Source organism: Balaenoptera borealis (genome assembly GCF_965194805.1).
Source record: "Balaenoptera borealis genome assembly, chromosome: 17".
NCBI classification, from domain to species: Eukaryota; Metazoa; Chordata; class Mammalia; order Artiodactyla; family Balaenopteridae; genus Balaenoptera; species Balaenoptera borealis.
In genome coordinates, this window is record NC_138876.1 from 35,657,211 (window position 1) to 35,674,276 (window position 17,066).

Below are 17,066 nucleotides of genomic sequence, written 5' to 3' on the forward strand. Positions count from 1 at the left end.
GATGCTGGGGCAGTGTGGGGAGTAGTTAGTGAATTACTCATCAGGCGGGGGTACGGGACATCTATGCAGCTGGAGCAACGATTTTTAACTTTTGTGAGTTCGAGGAACCTTCTGAAAATCCGATGAAACCCTGGACCTTCTCCCCAGAAGAATTCCATCACCTCACCCATCCACGCACAACTTTCCCCCAAAGAGCCCCCCAGGAGTCCATAGACCCCAGGGTGAAACCCCTGGCCCGAGGGAGGCACTGGCACTTTCTAGAGTCTCTCTACCCTGAATTGCGTCTCAGGCCCCGCCTCGCACCTGGGAGCCCTGCCCGGGGCGCAGGCCTGCCTGGGGGCTGTGCACGGGGCCCGGGCCCTTGGCCGTGGACGCGCTCCGCCTCCCTCCCTTCCCGGGACCCGAGTGGCGCAGCCGGAGCGGGGCGGCGACCAGGAGGCCGGCCCCACCTGCGGACACTAGAGGCGAGGGGTCAGCGGGAGCCCGGCCCCGCCCCGGACCGCGGGGCCAGCCCACTGCACCCACCGCCGCGGGGCTCAGAACAGAGGACCGCGCCGCCGCCGCCGCCGCAGGTCCGGCTTCCCCGCCGATCGCGGAGTCCGGATTCGCTAAAAGCGCCGCCGCCGCTGCCACGGGTCGGGTTCCCAGCGCTGCTCCGGGGCCTCCGCCCGAGCCATGAAGATGCATTTCTGCATCCCAGTGTCCCAGCAGCGGCCCGACGCGCTGGGGGGCCGCTACGTGGTGCGCCGGGGGTCGGGATCCGACTGGGCAGGGAGGAGGAGGCCGGTGACAAGGCGGGGGCGGGAGCTCACCTCGCTCGGCTAATCCGGACGTGATGACTCTGTTTGCAGCTGTACTCCGTGTACCTGGACGGTTTCCTGTTCTGCAAGGTGCGCTACAGCCAGCTGCATCGCTGGAACGAACAGGTGAGCGTATCCGAGGCGGGTACCAGCCCGCCCACCTGAGGCAGGTGAGGAAAAGTGCGCCCAGGGGGCTCTGGGTGCTTGACTCTGGCAGGACGCTGCACCTCTTTTTTTAAAAAAATATTTATTTATTTATGGCTGTGTTGGGTCTTCGTTTCTGTGCGAGGGCTTTCTCTAGTTGTGGCGAGCGGGGGCCACTCTTCATCGCGGTGCGCGGGCCTGTCAGTGTCGCGGCCTCTCGTTGCGGAGCACAGGCTCCAGACGCGCAGGCTCAGTAGTTGTGGCTCACGGGCCTAGTTGCTCCGCGGCATGTGGGATCTTCCCAGACCAGGGATCGAACCCGTGTCCCCTGCATTGGCAGGCAGACCCTCAACCACTGTGCCACCAGGGAAGCCTCGACACTGTACCTCTTGAGGGCTTCAGGCTCTTAATCCTGGTCGTGGTAACAATTAATTGTGAATTGCTTGGCATACAGCTCAATGAGTACATGATATCGCCCCTAATCACCTATAGCTGTGAAATGAGGGAACAGGGCGCAGGTAATTATCCCGACCCGTTCCAGCCCGGTGATCCCCACCAGCCCCACCTGGGCTGCATCTCAGTGCCAGCTGCTCCCCCAGGACAATATCCCTGTTCAAAATGAGCAAACCAAGTCTAGATCAAGGCGTAGTCTTATGAATCTTGTACATGGGTAATCTCTTTTCTCCCAGAGTTTAATTTACCCCTCTTTAAAAAGGTGTGTCTTTATTTTTGTTTTCAAACGAGGGTATTCATAGGCTTCAAACACGGGCGGTCTGGAAACCCAGGAAACAGACGACTTATCAAGTCAGAAGGCCATTTCTCACTCCAGTTTCTCACAAGTCCCGATGGCATTTTCTTCCGGGAGGTAGACTGATTTATTAGCCTGCCCTAATGGGTTTTTATTTTCCTAATAAGGAAGTGTTGCAAGTCTTCAAAGTGGGTTAGAGGAGTTTGAAAGGAACTCCACCCTTCCCCCACACTCATGCACAGTGTTTTATTGTTTTTTTTTTTTAAGATTTTGTGTACTGATTATAAAGAGCACATACCTAAAGTTGAAAGAAAGAAAGAAAGAGAGGGAGAGAGAAAGAAAGAAAGGAAGAAAGAGAGAGAGATGGAGGGAGGGAGGAAGGAAGAGAGGAAGGAAAGAAAGATGCTTGCCTAGGCAACAACTATTAACATTTTTGGGAGAGTCCTTTCAGACAATCCTGGTTTCTAGTGAGTAGATACATCACGTTTCCTTTAAGACCATTTTCTGTTGATAGCTCAGTTCCATTGTTCTGCTATTAAAAACATCATTGCAGTGAGCCTTCTTGCTCATACATCATAGTGCATTGGAAAAGTCCATTTTCAAGGTATGACTAAGTTTCTTTGGAATCAACGAAAACAGGTGTAATGTGGTCGTTAGTTAATTTCTGTGCTTGTCTTTAAGTCGGTAGCACCTAACACAGTGCCTGTGACCTGGTAGGTCCTCAGGAATGATTGTCAATGGCTGAATAAAAAGGGCATGGATTCAGACTTCTGAAGGATGACAGGCTACTTGTGACCGAAACATGTCTGGGGAGTTGGGAGGACTGCAGAGGAAGGCAGATGAGGATCTCAAAGGAAGAGAAAGTACAGGTCATTTAGGCATTTGGAGGAGGAATTTGAGGGTCATATCCCGCCCTCATCTGTCTTCCTGTGTGTGAGGTGTGATCAGGGAGGTGACTATCACGGGGTAAAAGCAGGAGACGGCCGGGAGGAGCAGGGAGGGCGTGGGATTGACTGACCACTTCCTGGCTGGACACTTCACCTCTTCTCTGATCTTCAATTTCCCTTTCAGAAATAATCAGGTAATTGGTTATGGATGTCAACTTCACACGGCACTTATGAAGATTAGGGTCCAGTTTCTCACAGAGCGTGGCACATAGTTTACGTGCTCAGTTAACATTTACTGACTCAGATGCTTGGAGAATTCCTGAATCTGGTCCTTATTAACCAACAGACATAGGAAAATGCTTGTTTTCAGGAAAATTTGGACCTATCCAATCTTAGAAGGTCCAGAAGTGGAGATATAAAGCCAGTTCTTTTGACCTTCTATTTTGGAAGCCATGAACAAGAAACCGTCTGTTATTCACTGCAGTGGATTTTTTGTTTTGTTTTTCTTTATTTTTTTGGCTGTGTCAGGTCTTAGTTGCGGCACGTGGGATCTTCGTTGTGGCACGCAGGCTTCTCTCTAGTTGTGGTGTGCGGGTTTTCTCTCTCTAGTTGTGGCACACAGGCTCCAGAGCACGTGAACTCTGTAGTTTGCAGCACGCAGGCTCTCTAGTTGAGGCACACAAGCTCAGTAGTTGTGGCGTGCGGGCTTAGTTGCCCTGTGGCATGTGGGATCTTAGTCCCCCAACCAGGGATCGAACTCTCATCCCCCGCATTGGAAGGCAGATTCTTTACCACTGGACCACCAGGGGAGTCCCTGCAGTGGACTTTTACATATGGAATTGCCACAGCCCAGTGCCCTCTGTGAAGTATACAAGGGATATTAATGAATACTTCATATCTGTCCCAGGTTTTTCAAAATTCTAAAGTGGGGATTTCTTTATCCAGTTTCTAACTACCTTACACGTGTCATTGTTTCCCTTTTCTGTAGGAACAACTTCATTTTAAAGAAACTACTTAGATCTTCGGAGGTGGCTATTGGTATTATTATTAATTTAAAACAATAACTAACATCAGTTACTCTGTGCTAAGGTTGGTGCCAAGAGCTTTCCATGTCATATCGTGTTTAAGTTTTACAACAGTCTTATGAGTTAGGATTATAATTAGCCCCTTTTAACAGATGAGGAAACTGAGGCACAACTTGCCCAAGGTCATACTGCTAGTAAGTGTTGGAGCCAGGATTTGATCTCTAGAACCTGCTCTAACCCATTACATTTTGTGGTTCCTTATCAAAGTTGACAAAATAAATTGCATCAGAAAAACAATTGCATCCTAAACTACCATCCTGTTAGGCATAACATAATAAAATTCCCCAATTTTATGTATTGTGTGATGAATTTTGGTAAATATATACAATTACCACCACCATAATCAAGACAGAGAACAGTTTCCACACGCATAATGTTCCCTTGTCCCCTTGCCCTTGGTCCCCTCCCTCCACCTCTAGCCCCAGACAACATCTGATTTCTGTTATTAGAGTTCCAGGCACAGGATTTTATTCCACCTGCCCAGGAAGCCCCTGTAAGGTTGGTATTGCAAGATGAAGAGTCCAAGTAAGGTTGCTAGATTTAGCAAATAAAAATACAGGATCTCCAGTTAAATGTGAATTTCAGGTAAACAACAAACACTTTTTTAGTATAAGTATGTCCCATGCAGTATTTGGGGTACTCTTAACTGGTCATCCTCTATTTTAACTGGCAACCCTAAGTCTGAGACTGAAGGGTTGGGTGACTTCTCCCAGCCACTTCTCAGCTAGTTTTTATTCTTCCTATTCCATGGAAGATGTGAAATGGCTCAGAATTCTTAATCTGACCTAATACTAAGCACTATAAAAAAGGGAAACAGTATAAAGGCCCCATCTGTGTTTATGTGTGTGTGTGTGTTATGTGTATGTTTGGTGAGTATAAGTTCATTTCCAATTGATTTTTGGGGAAGTTCTGCATCACAATAGAACAGAAATTTCATCTTAATAGAGTTAACTGATTTACTCATTTACTTAAGAATATTTACTAAGTACCTATTAAATACCAAGCACTATGTTAAATTAAGTGAAGACTCTGACTTTAGCACGTGTGATTTTTGGATTTACAAATTGGATTTCTGTTTTGTGTATTGGGGAACTCTGCAATCAAGGAGGAGAACCTGGCCCAGGTGAAGTGGCCCCTGCTCCTCTCAGCCAAGCTGTGCGGAGACTAATGCCTATAAGACTGACCTGAGGAGAGATGGTTGTGTTTCCCAGAGGTCAGCTGCGCTCTCTGAAGTCATCACTGGCGGCCCTGTCCCCACTGAGGCTCCCTTTAAGGTCTGGCGGCTTCCCTCGGCTGCTGAGTGCTGCCCATCTCTCCGCTGTGTGAACTGCCTGACCTGACTGCTTTCTGTGCCTTTAGATGAATAAAACCAGTTGGATCTATGCCCTTGTCTGTACCGCCTCCCTCAAGGGGACTTAAAGAAATCTGTAAAAGAAACCTTTAACTAGCTCATTTTGGCCATCCTGTGTAAGTGAGGGTAGACTCTGTGGAAAGGATGCTTGCTTCTTTGAAAATACCCTGCCAGTGCCAGACATGGCAATGCAGACAAGCCGTGGGAGCTTGCAAAGGATCCTTCAGTGGGAGAGGAGGGCTACACACCGGCTTAGTCTTCCTCCCTGCCGAGTGCTGACTCAGCCTTGCTTCTTCCCTTCTTTCACCGGATATCCCCTCTTTCCCCCACTCAGACCCTCTGTTCTCATCAAGCAGCCCATTGCCTCTGCCTGGCTCACTTCCCCCTTCTGGGAAGACCCCTGCTTTCTGGCCCATGGGTTAGGGACCAGCCCTTTCTCAAGGCTCACCTTAAGCCTCACCACCTCTGGGAAGTCCCCCTTGATTGCACAAGATGCCTTTCTCTGATTCCTGTGCCTCTTTATGTTTAGACCTTGTTGCGTTCCTTTTGTGTGTGTGAAGATCTTGTTTCCCCTGTTTATTTAGTTGAAAAACCCAAATACTTAAATGAAGGAATGAATGAAGGCTGTAGGCATAGTGTATCCAGCACAGAATCGTGCTTTAGGAGATGCCCAATAGAGAGTTGATGGAGGAGGAGGATGGGAGGAAAAGAGGGCAAGGAGAAGGAAAAAAGAGTAAAAAGACTGTGTCCAAGTTCTGCTGCTGTAGGATCTTGGTTTAAGTCACTTCAGCTGCCTGAGCTTCAGGTTACTCATATTGTCAAGGAACCTTGTTGTCAAGGTGGAAGGATGTTGTGAGATTGCCCTCATTGTCAAGGTGGGAGGATGACAATGTTAATGGCAGCAATGATCATCTACCTCACAGGATTGTTTTGAGGAAGAAATGGAATAATATACAAGGCTAGTGTTCTTTGGTACAAGATATCACAGTTCAGATTGCTTTGAGCTTGTGGCCCTTTATCTGGAGAATCTGAGATTTTTATTACCAGGGGCCTTGGAGAGGTGGGATGAATGAGTCAACAGTAGAAAAAGAGACTGTAAAAAGGACAGCATTTGTGACTGTAATTCCACTTGTCCCAGGTCACCATTGTTGGATAAGAATAGGGGTCTGTGAGTGCATGGGATGGGGAAGGAGGTGACATTTTCAATTGGCCAGTAAAGTTCTCTTCATGTTAAGAGGCAGAACTGTACGATGGAGAAATTAGAACAGGAGATTGTGCTGGGATTTAAAAAATATGCTATCTGGGGCTTCCCTGGTGGCGCAGTGGTTGGGAGTCTGCCTGCCGGTGCAGGGGACACGGGTTCGAGCCCTGGTCTGGGAGGATCCCACATGCCGTGGAGCAGCTGGGCCCGTGTGCCACGACTGCTGAGCCTGTGTGTCTGGAGCCTGTGCTCCGCAGCAGGAGGGGCCGCGACAGTGAGGGGCCCGTGCACCGCGGTGAAGAGTGGCCCCCGCTCGCCGCAGCTGGAGAAAGCCCTCGCACAGAAACGAAGACCCAACACAGCCATAAATAAAAAAAAAAAAAAAAAAAAAAAAAATGCTATCTGAACATGGTCTTTCAAAGCAAACAAACAAGCAAAAACACCTCATAATAAATGAACAGAAGAGGTGTGTTTTCCTTTTGATCTCTTGAAACAGTTTTTGAAAGAGTGATGGAGCTAAACTCTAATGCCAGATAATTCTTAGTATGTGAGTGCTTTTACTAGCTAAACTATGTGCTATTTGAGACCAGTGGAAAAGACTGTATTTTGATAGAGTTGAAGAACTTGTGGAGTGGGTGATTGACTTTTGGTGGACTTAACTGCTCAGTTTATTGTGTGTTTATCTCCCCCCCTTAGACCAGTGCTCAAGAAAGGAGGGGAAAGATTCCTTGAGAAGTCAGCTCAGGTTGTAAAACCTGCTGGGAGAGTTTTTGCTCTGGGTTGGGTATTAGGACCTTAATCCTTGTTGACTTTTTCCCCAGCTCTTGGCCTTAGGGCTCCCCCCCTCCAGATGCTCCCCTGTAGATGGGTAACCCAGGCAGCCCTACTGGCTCAAGGCTGCTATGATTCCAACCAATTTGGGAGCATCTGCTGCATTTATGAATACATGCCAAGGAAGACAATTGCCTTTTAAAGATCACTCACTCAGTTCATCAAGAAATAATTGCATGCAAAGAAGACAAATTCCTGCTTCTACTTAATGGAATTAGCAGAGATGGGGTGCATAAATCCCAGGTCGTTGGAGCAGCCCTGCCTGGGATGGTGCTCTAACTGGGGAGCCTTTGGACCATCTCTGTCACAGCAGGAAAATTTCCTTGAATTTAAAAGAAACATATCGTTCCTCTAATATTTTATACTACTAGATTTAGAGGAAAGATGACAAACTAAATGGCTACTGGGGTCAGGCAGGTAATTTAAATGAGAGGCATGATCAGATGAGAGGCAGTGGTGGGTGGTGGGAACAGCCTGAGAGAATGTAAACTTGGTGATTCCAGACCTTCTGATTTTTCAAGAGAAGCCAGAACATCAGTTTTTCTTTTTTTTTTAATAAACATTATTTTTGTGGCCCAATCTTAGATTTATTTAAAAAAATTGCAAAGATAGTACAGAGAGTTCTCATCTACCCTGCAACCAGTTTCCCCTGTTGTTTTCCATGAGTATTATACTTTGGTTACCGTTAATGAACCAGTATTGATACCATGTTATTTATTCAGACTTCTTTAGTGTTTACCCAATGTCCTATTTCTGTTCCAAGATCCCACCCAGGTCCCACATTACATTTAATTGTCATGTCTCTTTAGGCTCCTCTTGACGGTGACAGTTTCTCAGACTTTCCTTGTTTTGAATGATTTTGACAGTTTTGAGGAGTACTGGTCAGGTAGTTTGTGGAATGTCCCTCTATTGGAATTTGTCCAATGTTTTTCACATGACCAGACTGGGGTTATGGTTTTGAGAGGAAAACCACAGGAGCCAAGTGCCATTCTAATCACATCATGGCTAGGATACTTGATATTGACATGACTTAACACTATCGATGTTTACCTTGGTCACCGGGCTGAGGTAGTGTTTGTCAGGTTTCTCCATATAAAGTTACTTTTTTCCCTCCTTTTCCACAGTGTGCTCTTAGGAAGGAAGTCACCATGCACAGCCCACACTTAAAGAGTAGGGATTTATGTTCCATCTCCTTGTAGGATAAGTATCTACATACATTATTTGGAAATGTGTCTATTCTCTCCGATTTGTTTATTTATTCAATACTTTATTTTTTTTTTAATACATACATACATTTATTTATTTATTTATAGCTGCATTGGGTCTTTGTTGCTGCGCGCGGGCTTTCTCTAGTTGCGGCGAGCGGGGGCTACTCTTCGTTGCGATACGTAGGCTTCTCATTGCGGTGGCCTCTCTTTGTTGCGGAGCACAGGCTCTAGGCATGGGGGCTTCAGGAGTTGTGGCTCACGGGCTCTAGAGTGCAGGCTCAGTAGTTGTTGCACATGGGCTTAGTTGCTCCGCGGCATGTGGGAACTTCCCAGGCCGGGCATCGAACCCGCGTCCCCTGCATTGGCAGGTGGATTCTTAACGATTGTGCCACCAGGGAAGCCCGTAAAATCATAATTTTTTTATAGACGGGTTTTTAAGTCATCATGGGAAGGGTCAGCCTGCATTCAGTCTTAGCTTTTAAGGTAAGTTGATCAAGTGTGGGTCCCAAGGGGGGGAGGGCAAGTTCTTGCTAATTAACAATCATCATTTTGGTGAGTTAACATTTTTCTGGAGCAGTAGGAGGAGCAGTGTGGCAATGGATCAAGGGCTTAGGAAGAGGAGCCTCAGGGACCAGGCCACGTAGGGCCACAGGGGACATTCTTAGTCCTTACGTGTCCCTCACACTGCCCAGAACAGTGAGTGGGTCAACCACATAACAGGGCAACAGGGACAACCTGAGGTGGGTATATAAAGAAGATGGACAGGACCTTGGAAACGAATCACTGCATATGGCAGTGGAGCCAGTGTCAAATCTGGGGTGACACCAATAACCCAGTCCGGAGTGCCTGGCTTAGTGCTGCTGTCCCTGTGGAGAACTTCCCAAGCAGGAGGGTGTTTCCGGGAGATGTGCACTGGTGAAAATGAAGCTGGAGACCCTGGTGGAGATGCAGATGTCAGGTGTGGGTAGTTCATGGTCAGGACACAGCAAATGGAGGCCATGCTCGGAGGGGCAGGAGAGAAGCCAGTGGACGGGTGCGGTGTGTAGATGAACCACTCTCATCAAAAGCCTGGCAATAGTGAGCCCTTGTGGAAGTCCCTCAACCTCTCTGAGCTGGACACCCCTCCTTTCATAAATGGCAATAATAATAACTGAATCACAGCACTGGTTTGGTTGGGTAGATAAATGGAGTCAGTCACAGGAAAGTCATCAATATTGGTTCCCAGAGAAAAGATAATCCTGTCCATCAGCATGGGGCTGGGGTATGAGCAGGGCTCCTGGTGTGGGGATTGGCTGGCAGAAGTGTCAGGATGGACAAGGTGTTCTTTCAGTCCCCAAACCTGGGTTGGGGGCAGGGGAGGAGTGAAGTGACCAGACTCCCGATATCCTGAACCAGGCAACCTGGCATTGAAGCCCAGATCCCTGTCCATTTCTGGGAGATCACAAACAGATGACACATCATCTCTGTGCCTCAGTTTCCTCTCTAGAAAGGGTCCATTAGCTGCACGGGTTCTTCTTACTCTCTTACCACCTGAAACTCCTCCAACGTCATTGCCAGCCATATTTGCGATATTCATAAGGCCCTTTCTCCAGTGTGAACTCTCTGATGTTTAATCAAGTGACACCTTTGGGTGAAAGATTTACCACATTCCTTGCACTCAAAAGGCTTTTCTCCAGTGTGGATTTTCCTATGGATGCAGAGGAGCTGTCTTTGCTTAAAGGCTTTTCCGCATTCATTGCACTCATAAGGCCTTTCTCCAGTGTGAACTGTGTGATGATCATAGAGACAGGATCGAGTAGTAAAAGATTGCCCACATTTACTGCACTCATAAGGCCTTTCTCCACTGTGAACTCTCTGATGACGAAGAAGGCTAGAGCTACCAGTAAAACATTTCCCACATTCACTGCAGTCATAAGGCCTTTCTCCACTGTGAACTCTCTGATGATCATGAAAGCCTGACCTAGCAGTAAAAGATTTCCCACATTCACTGCAGTCATAAGGCCTTTCTCCACTGTGAACTCTCTGATGATATTGGAGGCCACTCCTAACAACATTTCCCACATTCACTGCACTTATATGGCCTTTCTCCACTGTGAACTCTCTGATGACCACGAAGGCCTGACCTAGCAGTAAAAGATTTCCCACATTCACTGCACTCATAAAGCCTTTCTCCACTGTGAACTCTGATGATACCAGAGGCTACTCCTAGCAACGAAAGATTTCCCACATTCACTGCACTCATAAGGCTTTTCTCCAGTGTGAACTCTCTGATATGTAAGGAAATTGGATTTGCGGGCAAAAGATTTTCCACACTGGGTGCATCGATAAGGTTTTTCTCCAGTATGAACTCTCTGATGTTCAATTAAGATGCACTTTTGGATGAAAGATTTAGCACATTCCTTGCATTCATAAGGCTTTTCTCCACTGTGGATTCTCCTATGTTCTCTGAGGTACTTCCTTAGGCTAAAGGATTTCCCACAGTCACTGCAGTCATAGAGCCTTCCTCCACAGTTAACTCTCTGATGTCCAAGGAGACCAGATTTGTGGCTAAAATATTTTTCACAATGGCTGCATTCATAAGGCCTTTCTCCAGTGTGAACTGGCTCATGCTGAATAAAGTTACATGTTTGGGTGCAGGCTTTCCCACGTTTGCGGCACTCACAAAACCCTTTACTAGTAAGGACTCTCTCATCCTGAACAAGTATTTCTGTGTGGCTGGAGGCTTTCTTGCCTTCTCCCCAGCTGTGATGACCTGTTCCACTGTGAAAAACAGCTTCACACTCCTTACTGTTGTTCGGTTTCTTCCTGGTGTTAGTGGCTTGTGGCTGAAGTCCCATGTTGGCCACGAAGTCGTTCCCAATCTCCATGTAGGTAGGTAGATTCCCTATTGTGTGGATTGTGCAGCTCTTCCAAAATGAGGGTCTCCCCATATCATATCGTACGGGATTCCCTCTAATGTGCGGCTTCTGGTGCTCTTGAAGGTTTGCAGTGAAATAGAACTGTTTCCCGCATGGCCCACATGTGTATGCTTTCTGCCCCCTATTTGTTCCTTGCTCTTCAGCCAAGTGCAAAATGTCTCTCAAGACTGGGGTGCACATCTTACAGGGCTGGGTCTTCTCAGGAGACAAACCTGCCCTGGGAGTCCTCATCTGTGACACTCCTTCTGCAGATACGCTCTGTTCAGAAGGTGTCTCTTCATCCTCAACTCCAGGAAAAGAACATGCGGGAATTCCCTGGCAGTCCAGTGGTGAGGACTCGGAGCTTTCACTGCTTTAGCCTGGGTTCAATCCCTGGTCAGGGAACTAGGACACTGCAAGCCTGAATCCTTAGCTGCAACTTTGGGGCTACTGGTGTTAGGGCACTAAGGAGTAGGGATGCACTCTGGCTAGCCATAGTAACCACAACACATGACCAAGCAGTTGAAGAAGAAAGCAGTATCCATGGTCCAGATGTGAGAATGAAACAGCAGCCCCTAGGGAAAAGCAGAAAGGCAGAACCTAGCTCAGAGGATAGGGGTGGGTGTGAGGGCCTTACCCAGCATGCATACAAGTGCAAGGTTCTCCACCATGACATCAAGGTACAGGTGTATCTGAACCTCATCAAGAAGACACCATTCCTCCCAGGAGAAGTACACGGCCACATCCTCAAAGGCCACACTGCCCTGAGGTGGGTCCATCAGCGCAGGCGCTGCCATCGGATCCTTTGCGCGGAGAGGAGCGGCGACAGTCCAGCAACAGGGTCAGACTTGGCATGGTTACTCCCCACCTATTCAATAATTTATATCTATGTAGACTCCTAGATATTTACTTTATGCTTTAGGTTATACTTCAGTAAGACTTTATTTTATTGTTCAAATTGTTCCAGCTTGTCCTATGGGAGCTCTTTCAGTTTGCTCCTGCGTTTCTTTGACACACCCCTGTTGTTGACTTTTGTTTGTTTTGCACACTTTCTTATTTGCTGGTGCTACAAGATGCCCCAGACTCACCTTGTATATTTCCTGCCTCGGTCCTAGAGTCAACCATTTCTCCCTGGAGCCCTAGTTGCTTTTATTGGAGAATGATATTAGAAACCAAGATCTGGGCACCAGATGTGTTCCCTGCTACTGAAGTGTCATTGCTTCTAGGCCCTCTCAGCTGACACAGCAAGAAAATATATGTGTATATATGCATGTCTGTAAATACTTCTATGTGTAACCATCTGTATGTATACTAAGTTAAACATGAGTTCATACCAATATCTCTGACAATAATCCACTACCACATGGCTTACTCTAGCCTATTCCCTTTACTTACCCGAAAACTCTCATTCCAACAGTGAGAAACCTGACTCCCACCATCTGCCATCCATTTACTTAATTATTCCATTCTGTACAAACATATAGTGGTATTAGAATTGTTAACCTGTACCTGTGTAGGAAACAACTTTATCAGCTAAAGCACAGTGCTTCGGTACAGCTTCTTTTGCCTTTACTGTTACAGACTCCACTCATTTGCAAAGTGACTTAGGTCAGCACCTTTTCCCTCACCCCCTTCATTGCAGTTGTTTCATATATTTGTAATATAGTTAAATTGTTTTCTCACATTCTGCATTCCATCCTGTTTTTTCCCCCACTTCCTAAATTATTTTAAAAAATATTTGGACACATTAAGGTTGTGTTGTAAAGTTCAGTAGGCTTGACAAATGCATAGCCTCATGTATCCACAATGACAGTATCATACAGACTAGTTTCACTGCCCTAAAAAATTCCACGTGCTTCACCAATTCAATACCCCCATCCCAAGCTCCTGGTGATCATTGATGTTTTCACTCTCTCTATAATTTTGCTTTTTTCCAGAATATCATATAATTGAAGTCATATAGTATGTAGCTTTTTCAGACTGGCTTTTTATTTATCAATATGTATTTAAGATTCCTCCATGTCTTTTTATGGCTTGACAACTCATTTCTTTTTATTGCTGGGTAATATTCCATTGTAGGGATACACCAGAGTTTGTTTATCCATTCACATACTGAAGGACATCTTGGTTGCTTTCAGCGTTTGGTGGTTATGAATAAAGCACCATTTGTATGCCGGTTTTTATGGACATAGTTTTCAAATCTGTTGGGTAAATAACTAGGAGTGTGATTGCTGCATTATGTGGTAAAACTATGTTTACTTTGTAAGAAATTGCCAAACTATCTTCCAAAGTGGCTGTACCATTTTGTATTCTCTTCAGGACATAACTTTAAAATTTTTTTAATTGCAAAAATAAATGTTGGCATCAAATGAAAATTCTTTAGTAGTCAAACAAACAACCTAGCAGACCAAACAAAACAAATCAGGGAGCTGTATCTTCCCTACAGGTAGACAGTTAATAACATTTCTAGGTGTTAGATCAACACTGTCCAATAGAACTTTATGTGCTGGTGGAAATGCTCTATATCTTTTGTGTCCAATTCAGTAGCAACTTGCCACATTTCCAGTGGCTATTGAGTATTTAAAATGTGGCTTGTATGACTGAGGAACTGAATTTTAAATTTTATTTTATTTTAATTTAAGGAGTCACAGGCAGTTAATGGACATCTTATCGGATGGTACAGTTCTGGGCCACTCTAAGGATTTTGGCTTGTACTTGAGTGAGATGGGATGCCATGAAGGATTTTGCACAGGGCAGAGGAATGATCTGACTTACATTTTTAAGTTATAACCTCAGATTCTGTATTAGGAATAGACAGAAGGGGAGCAAGGACAGAGGCAGAGAGATCTGTTGGAAGGCTACTGCAATAAACTGGAAGAGATGACAGTGGTTTGGGCCGGGGTGATGGCAGTGGGGGTGGAGAGATGTGGTCAGATTCTGGATGTATTTTGAAGTTAAGGCCTATGCAAGGTAAATATTTGCCAAACACACACTGTATTTTTGACAGAGGTCATGGAATGAAAGTTCTTATTTGTTTGCAGTCTCATTTCTCTTAGATCTGCTTTCATTTTCTTTAAGCCACTGAGCCTTCCTGCTCCAGAGGTACCATGTTAAAATCTCAGTGGGTTTCTTACTGGTTTCCTTTCTCCTATTTTAAAGAGAATGATGAGATATCTTATCTTCAAGCTATCACTGTATGTGTAAGGCCAGAATGAAGGAAGATGCACTTTTGGTTATCTTAATTTAAAAATTATTTTTGATGCATCCACTATGAGCTTGCATAAAAATAATTTCCGCCATGGTCTTGGGTCATATGTGGGTGGGGAGGAAGAAGGGGCCTAGCTGGATTTCTATCGGGATCGTCTGTCAGCATTATAGGAATTCTAGAAACCAGCGTTGTCCACTAGAAATATAATGTGAGCCACATATATAATATAAAATTTTCTGTTAAAATTTTAACATGTTAAAAAGCATAAAAAGAAACAGGTGGAATTAATTTTAAGAATATATTTTATTTAATCCAACAGATCCAAAATATGATTTCAACAGGTAATCAATATAAAAAATTATTAATGAGATGTTTTGCATTCTCTTCTCGCTGTACTAAGTCTTCACAGTCTGGAGTGTATTTTACTCTTACAGCCCATCTCAGTTCGGACTAGCTGCATTGTCAGTGGCTACCAAATTAGATAGCACAGCTGTAAACATCTGCTGTTACGTTCAGATTGGGTGGGGGGCATGGAGGGGGAATTAAATTCCTAACTCTCATCATTGACGTCACAGATACTATTGGGGAATTAATTAAAGGAATATTGTATGATGTGACTGGTGGGCAGTTTTGTAAAAACAAACGAAAAATTAAAATGTACCCCAAATCTACCAAACTCAGACTGGAGTTGTCAGTCCATGATATTTCTAATAGTGTTCTAGAAAACTATACAGAAATAAATTGCTCCTTAAGAAAATCGAGGTATCCCCTTTTCCTCCTTTTGGCCACCAGGAAGGGTTCATTTTGAATAAAGTGCTGGAGAGAGACTTGCCCTAAGAGGAGACTTTGTTATCTCACCAACCCTGAATTTCAGGCGCTTTGCCTTAACCGTGTGTTTTCTGGATCTTTCAGCTGAGGCAGGTGTTTGGAAATTGCCTGCCACCCTTTCCACCAAAGTACTATCTCGCAATGACTGCATCTATGGCTGATGAGAGAAGGGACCAGTTGGAACAGTATTTGCAAAATGGTATGTGTTTGGATTTTTTAAAACAGATTTATCGAGATGTGAAAGTCACCCATTTTATATATATACTCAGTGGTTTTTAGTATATTTACAGGATTGTGCACATCACCATAATCTAATCTGAGAACATTTTTACCACCCCAAAAAGAAATTTTATACCTATTATCAGTCAATCCCTGTTTCTCTCCTTCACCAGCCCCTGCCTTTATACACTAATTTATGCCTTTATAAATTTGCCTGCTCTGGATATTTCATGTAAATGGAGTCATAAAATATGTGGTCTTTGTATTTGGTTTAAAAATGCTTTGTTTAGATTCACCATCCCCCGGCCCCTGCCCCCGGGGGCTCTGTGTTGGCTTTGATTGTAGAAGTCAAAGAAATATCTCTGGATTAAGACTGAACAAATGGATAAAATGAACTGCTTATGTGAAAGCTCTCAGGAGATAGCGGAGATGTTTACTGGCAGTGCCAGAGTTGGTTATTCCATCTCTGTCTTCCCCAGGAGCCATGCTAAGGCACCAGGGATACTCTGAGGTCTGCTCTGGCCTTGTGAGGTTGGCAATACAGAGGTCCTGGCCCATTGCTGGTTTCCTGAAAAGTGTTGTACACAACAGGACTGAGCTCTCACAAAGAGAACGGGGTGGGGAGAAATAGAAACACTGGCATTCAAATATTTAAAGGTTTAAAAAGGGGGAAATGGTATAGACATAAAATGTTTTAAAAATATAACCCGTCCAAAGAGTATAAAATGAAAGGTACATTCCCTTCCACCTCAGATTCCCAAGCCTCTAGAAGAAAACACTATTACAAGTGGCTTGTGTATTTCTCAGAAACCATGCTGTATATTCTAGTGTGTGGGTACATCCCTGTTGGTTAAACACAAATTGAAACTTACCTTACACACATTTCTGTATCTGAGTTTTTGACACTTTTTATTCTGAAAGAATTTCTGATTTACAGAAAAGTTGCAAAATTGATGCAAAATTTTCTGTATTTTCTTTACCCGGATTTCCCAAATGTTAACATTTTACATTTGCTTTATCATTCTCTCTCACTTTCCCATGTCTCTGTTTGTATTATGAATGTATGCATACATATATATTATATATAATTTTTTGAGATGCTTGTTTTGCATATACAAGCCAGTTTACCCTTAAATACATCTTTGTGTATTTCCTAAGATCGAGGACAACTCTTCTGTAACTACTGTATAGTTACCAAAATCAGGCAATTAGCATTGATATAATAATGTTATCTAATATAGAGACCTTATTCAAACTTCACCAACTACCCCACTAATGTCCTTCATAACAAAAGAAAAAAAGCTTTTTCTTCTGTATGCTGATTTTATTCCTTTTAAAATATTACTCTTACAGGTCATTTTAGGTGAGAGATTATAGATTTACCTCATTATTTCTCAGGGCTGCACATATTTTTTTTAAACATGGTAAATAGAAATTCTAGAAGTCATCTATTTTCCATTCATCTTTTGTAGTGGAGACTATACCTCTTTTAGACCTGTTAAATAAACCCTTTCAAACTCAAAATGTAATATCTTCTGAATTTTCATTCCTTCTTGGTTTGTGTTCTCATATCTTCGTGAAATACTCCTTTTAACAACTGGCCTTTTCACAAATGATCACACTGCTTAAAGGGTCACTTCTCCAGGCCTGGCCTTTATC

The 17,066-nt window shown here is 44.5% G+C and overlaps 1 protein-coding gene across 8 annotated transcripts in view; it reads left to right on the plus strand.

The window, feature by feature from the left end:
• Positions 1-502: 502 nt before the first annotated feature.
• Positions 503-17,066, plus strand: part of SNX31 (sorting nexin 31) — a 68,523-nt gene continuing 51,959 nt past the window's right edge. For 3 of the 8 annotated variants that reach the window (XM_082364392.1, XM_082364393.1, XM_082364395.1), the window contains exons 1-3: positions 506-741; positions 852-926; positions 15,273-15,387. In XM_082364392.1, coding sequence (XP_082220518.1) covers positions 676-741; positions 852-926; positions 15,273-15,387 — 256 coding nt within the window. In that variant the 5' untranslated portion in view covers positions 506-675. Of the gene's footprint in view, positions 742-851; positions 927-15,272; positions 15,388-17,066 lie in introns of those variants that run through there. The other 5 variants (XM_082364398.1, XM_082364391.1, XM_082364394.1 and 2 more) reach the window with 5 other exon arrangements.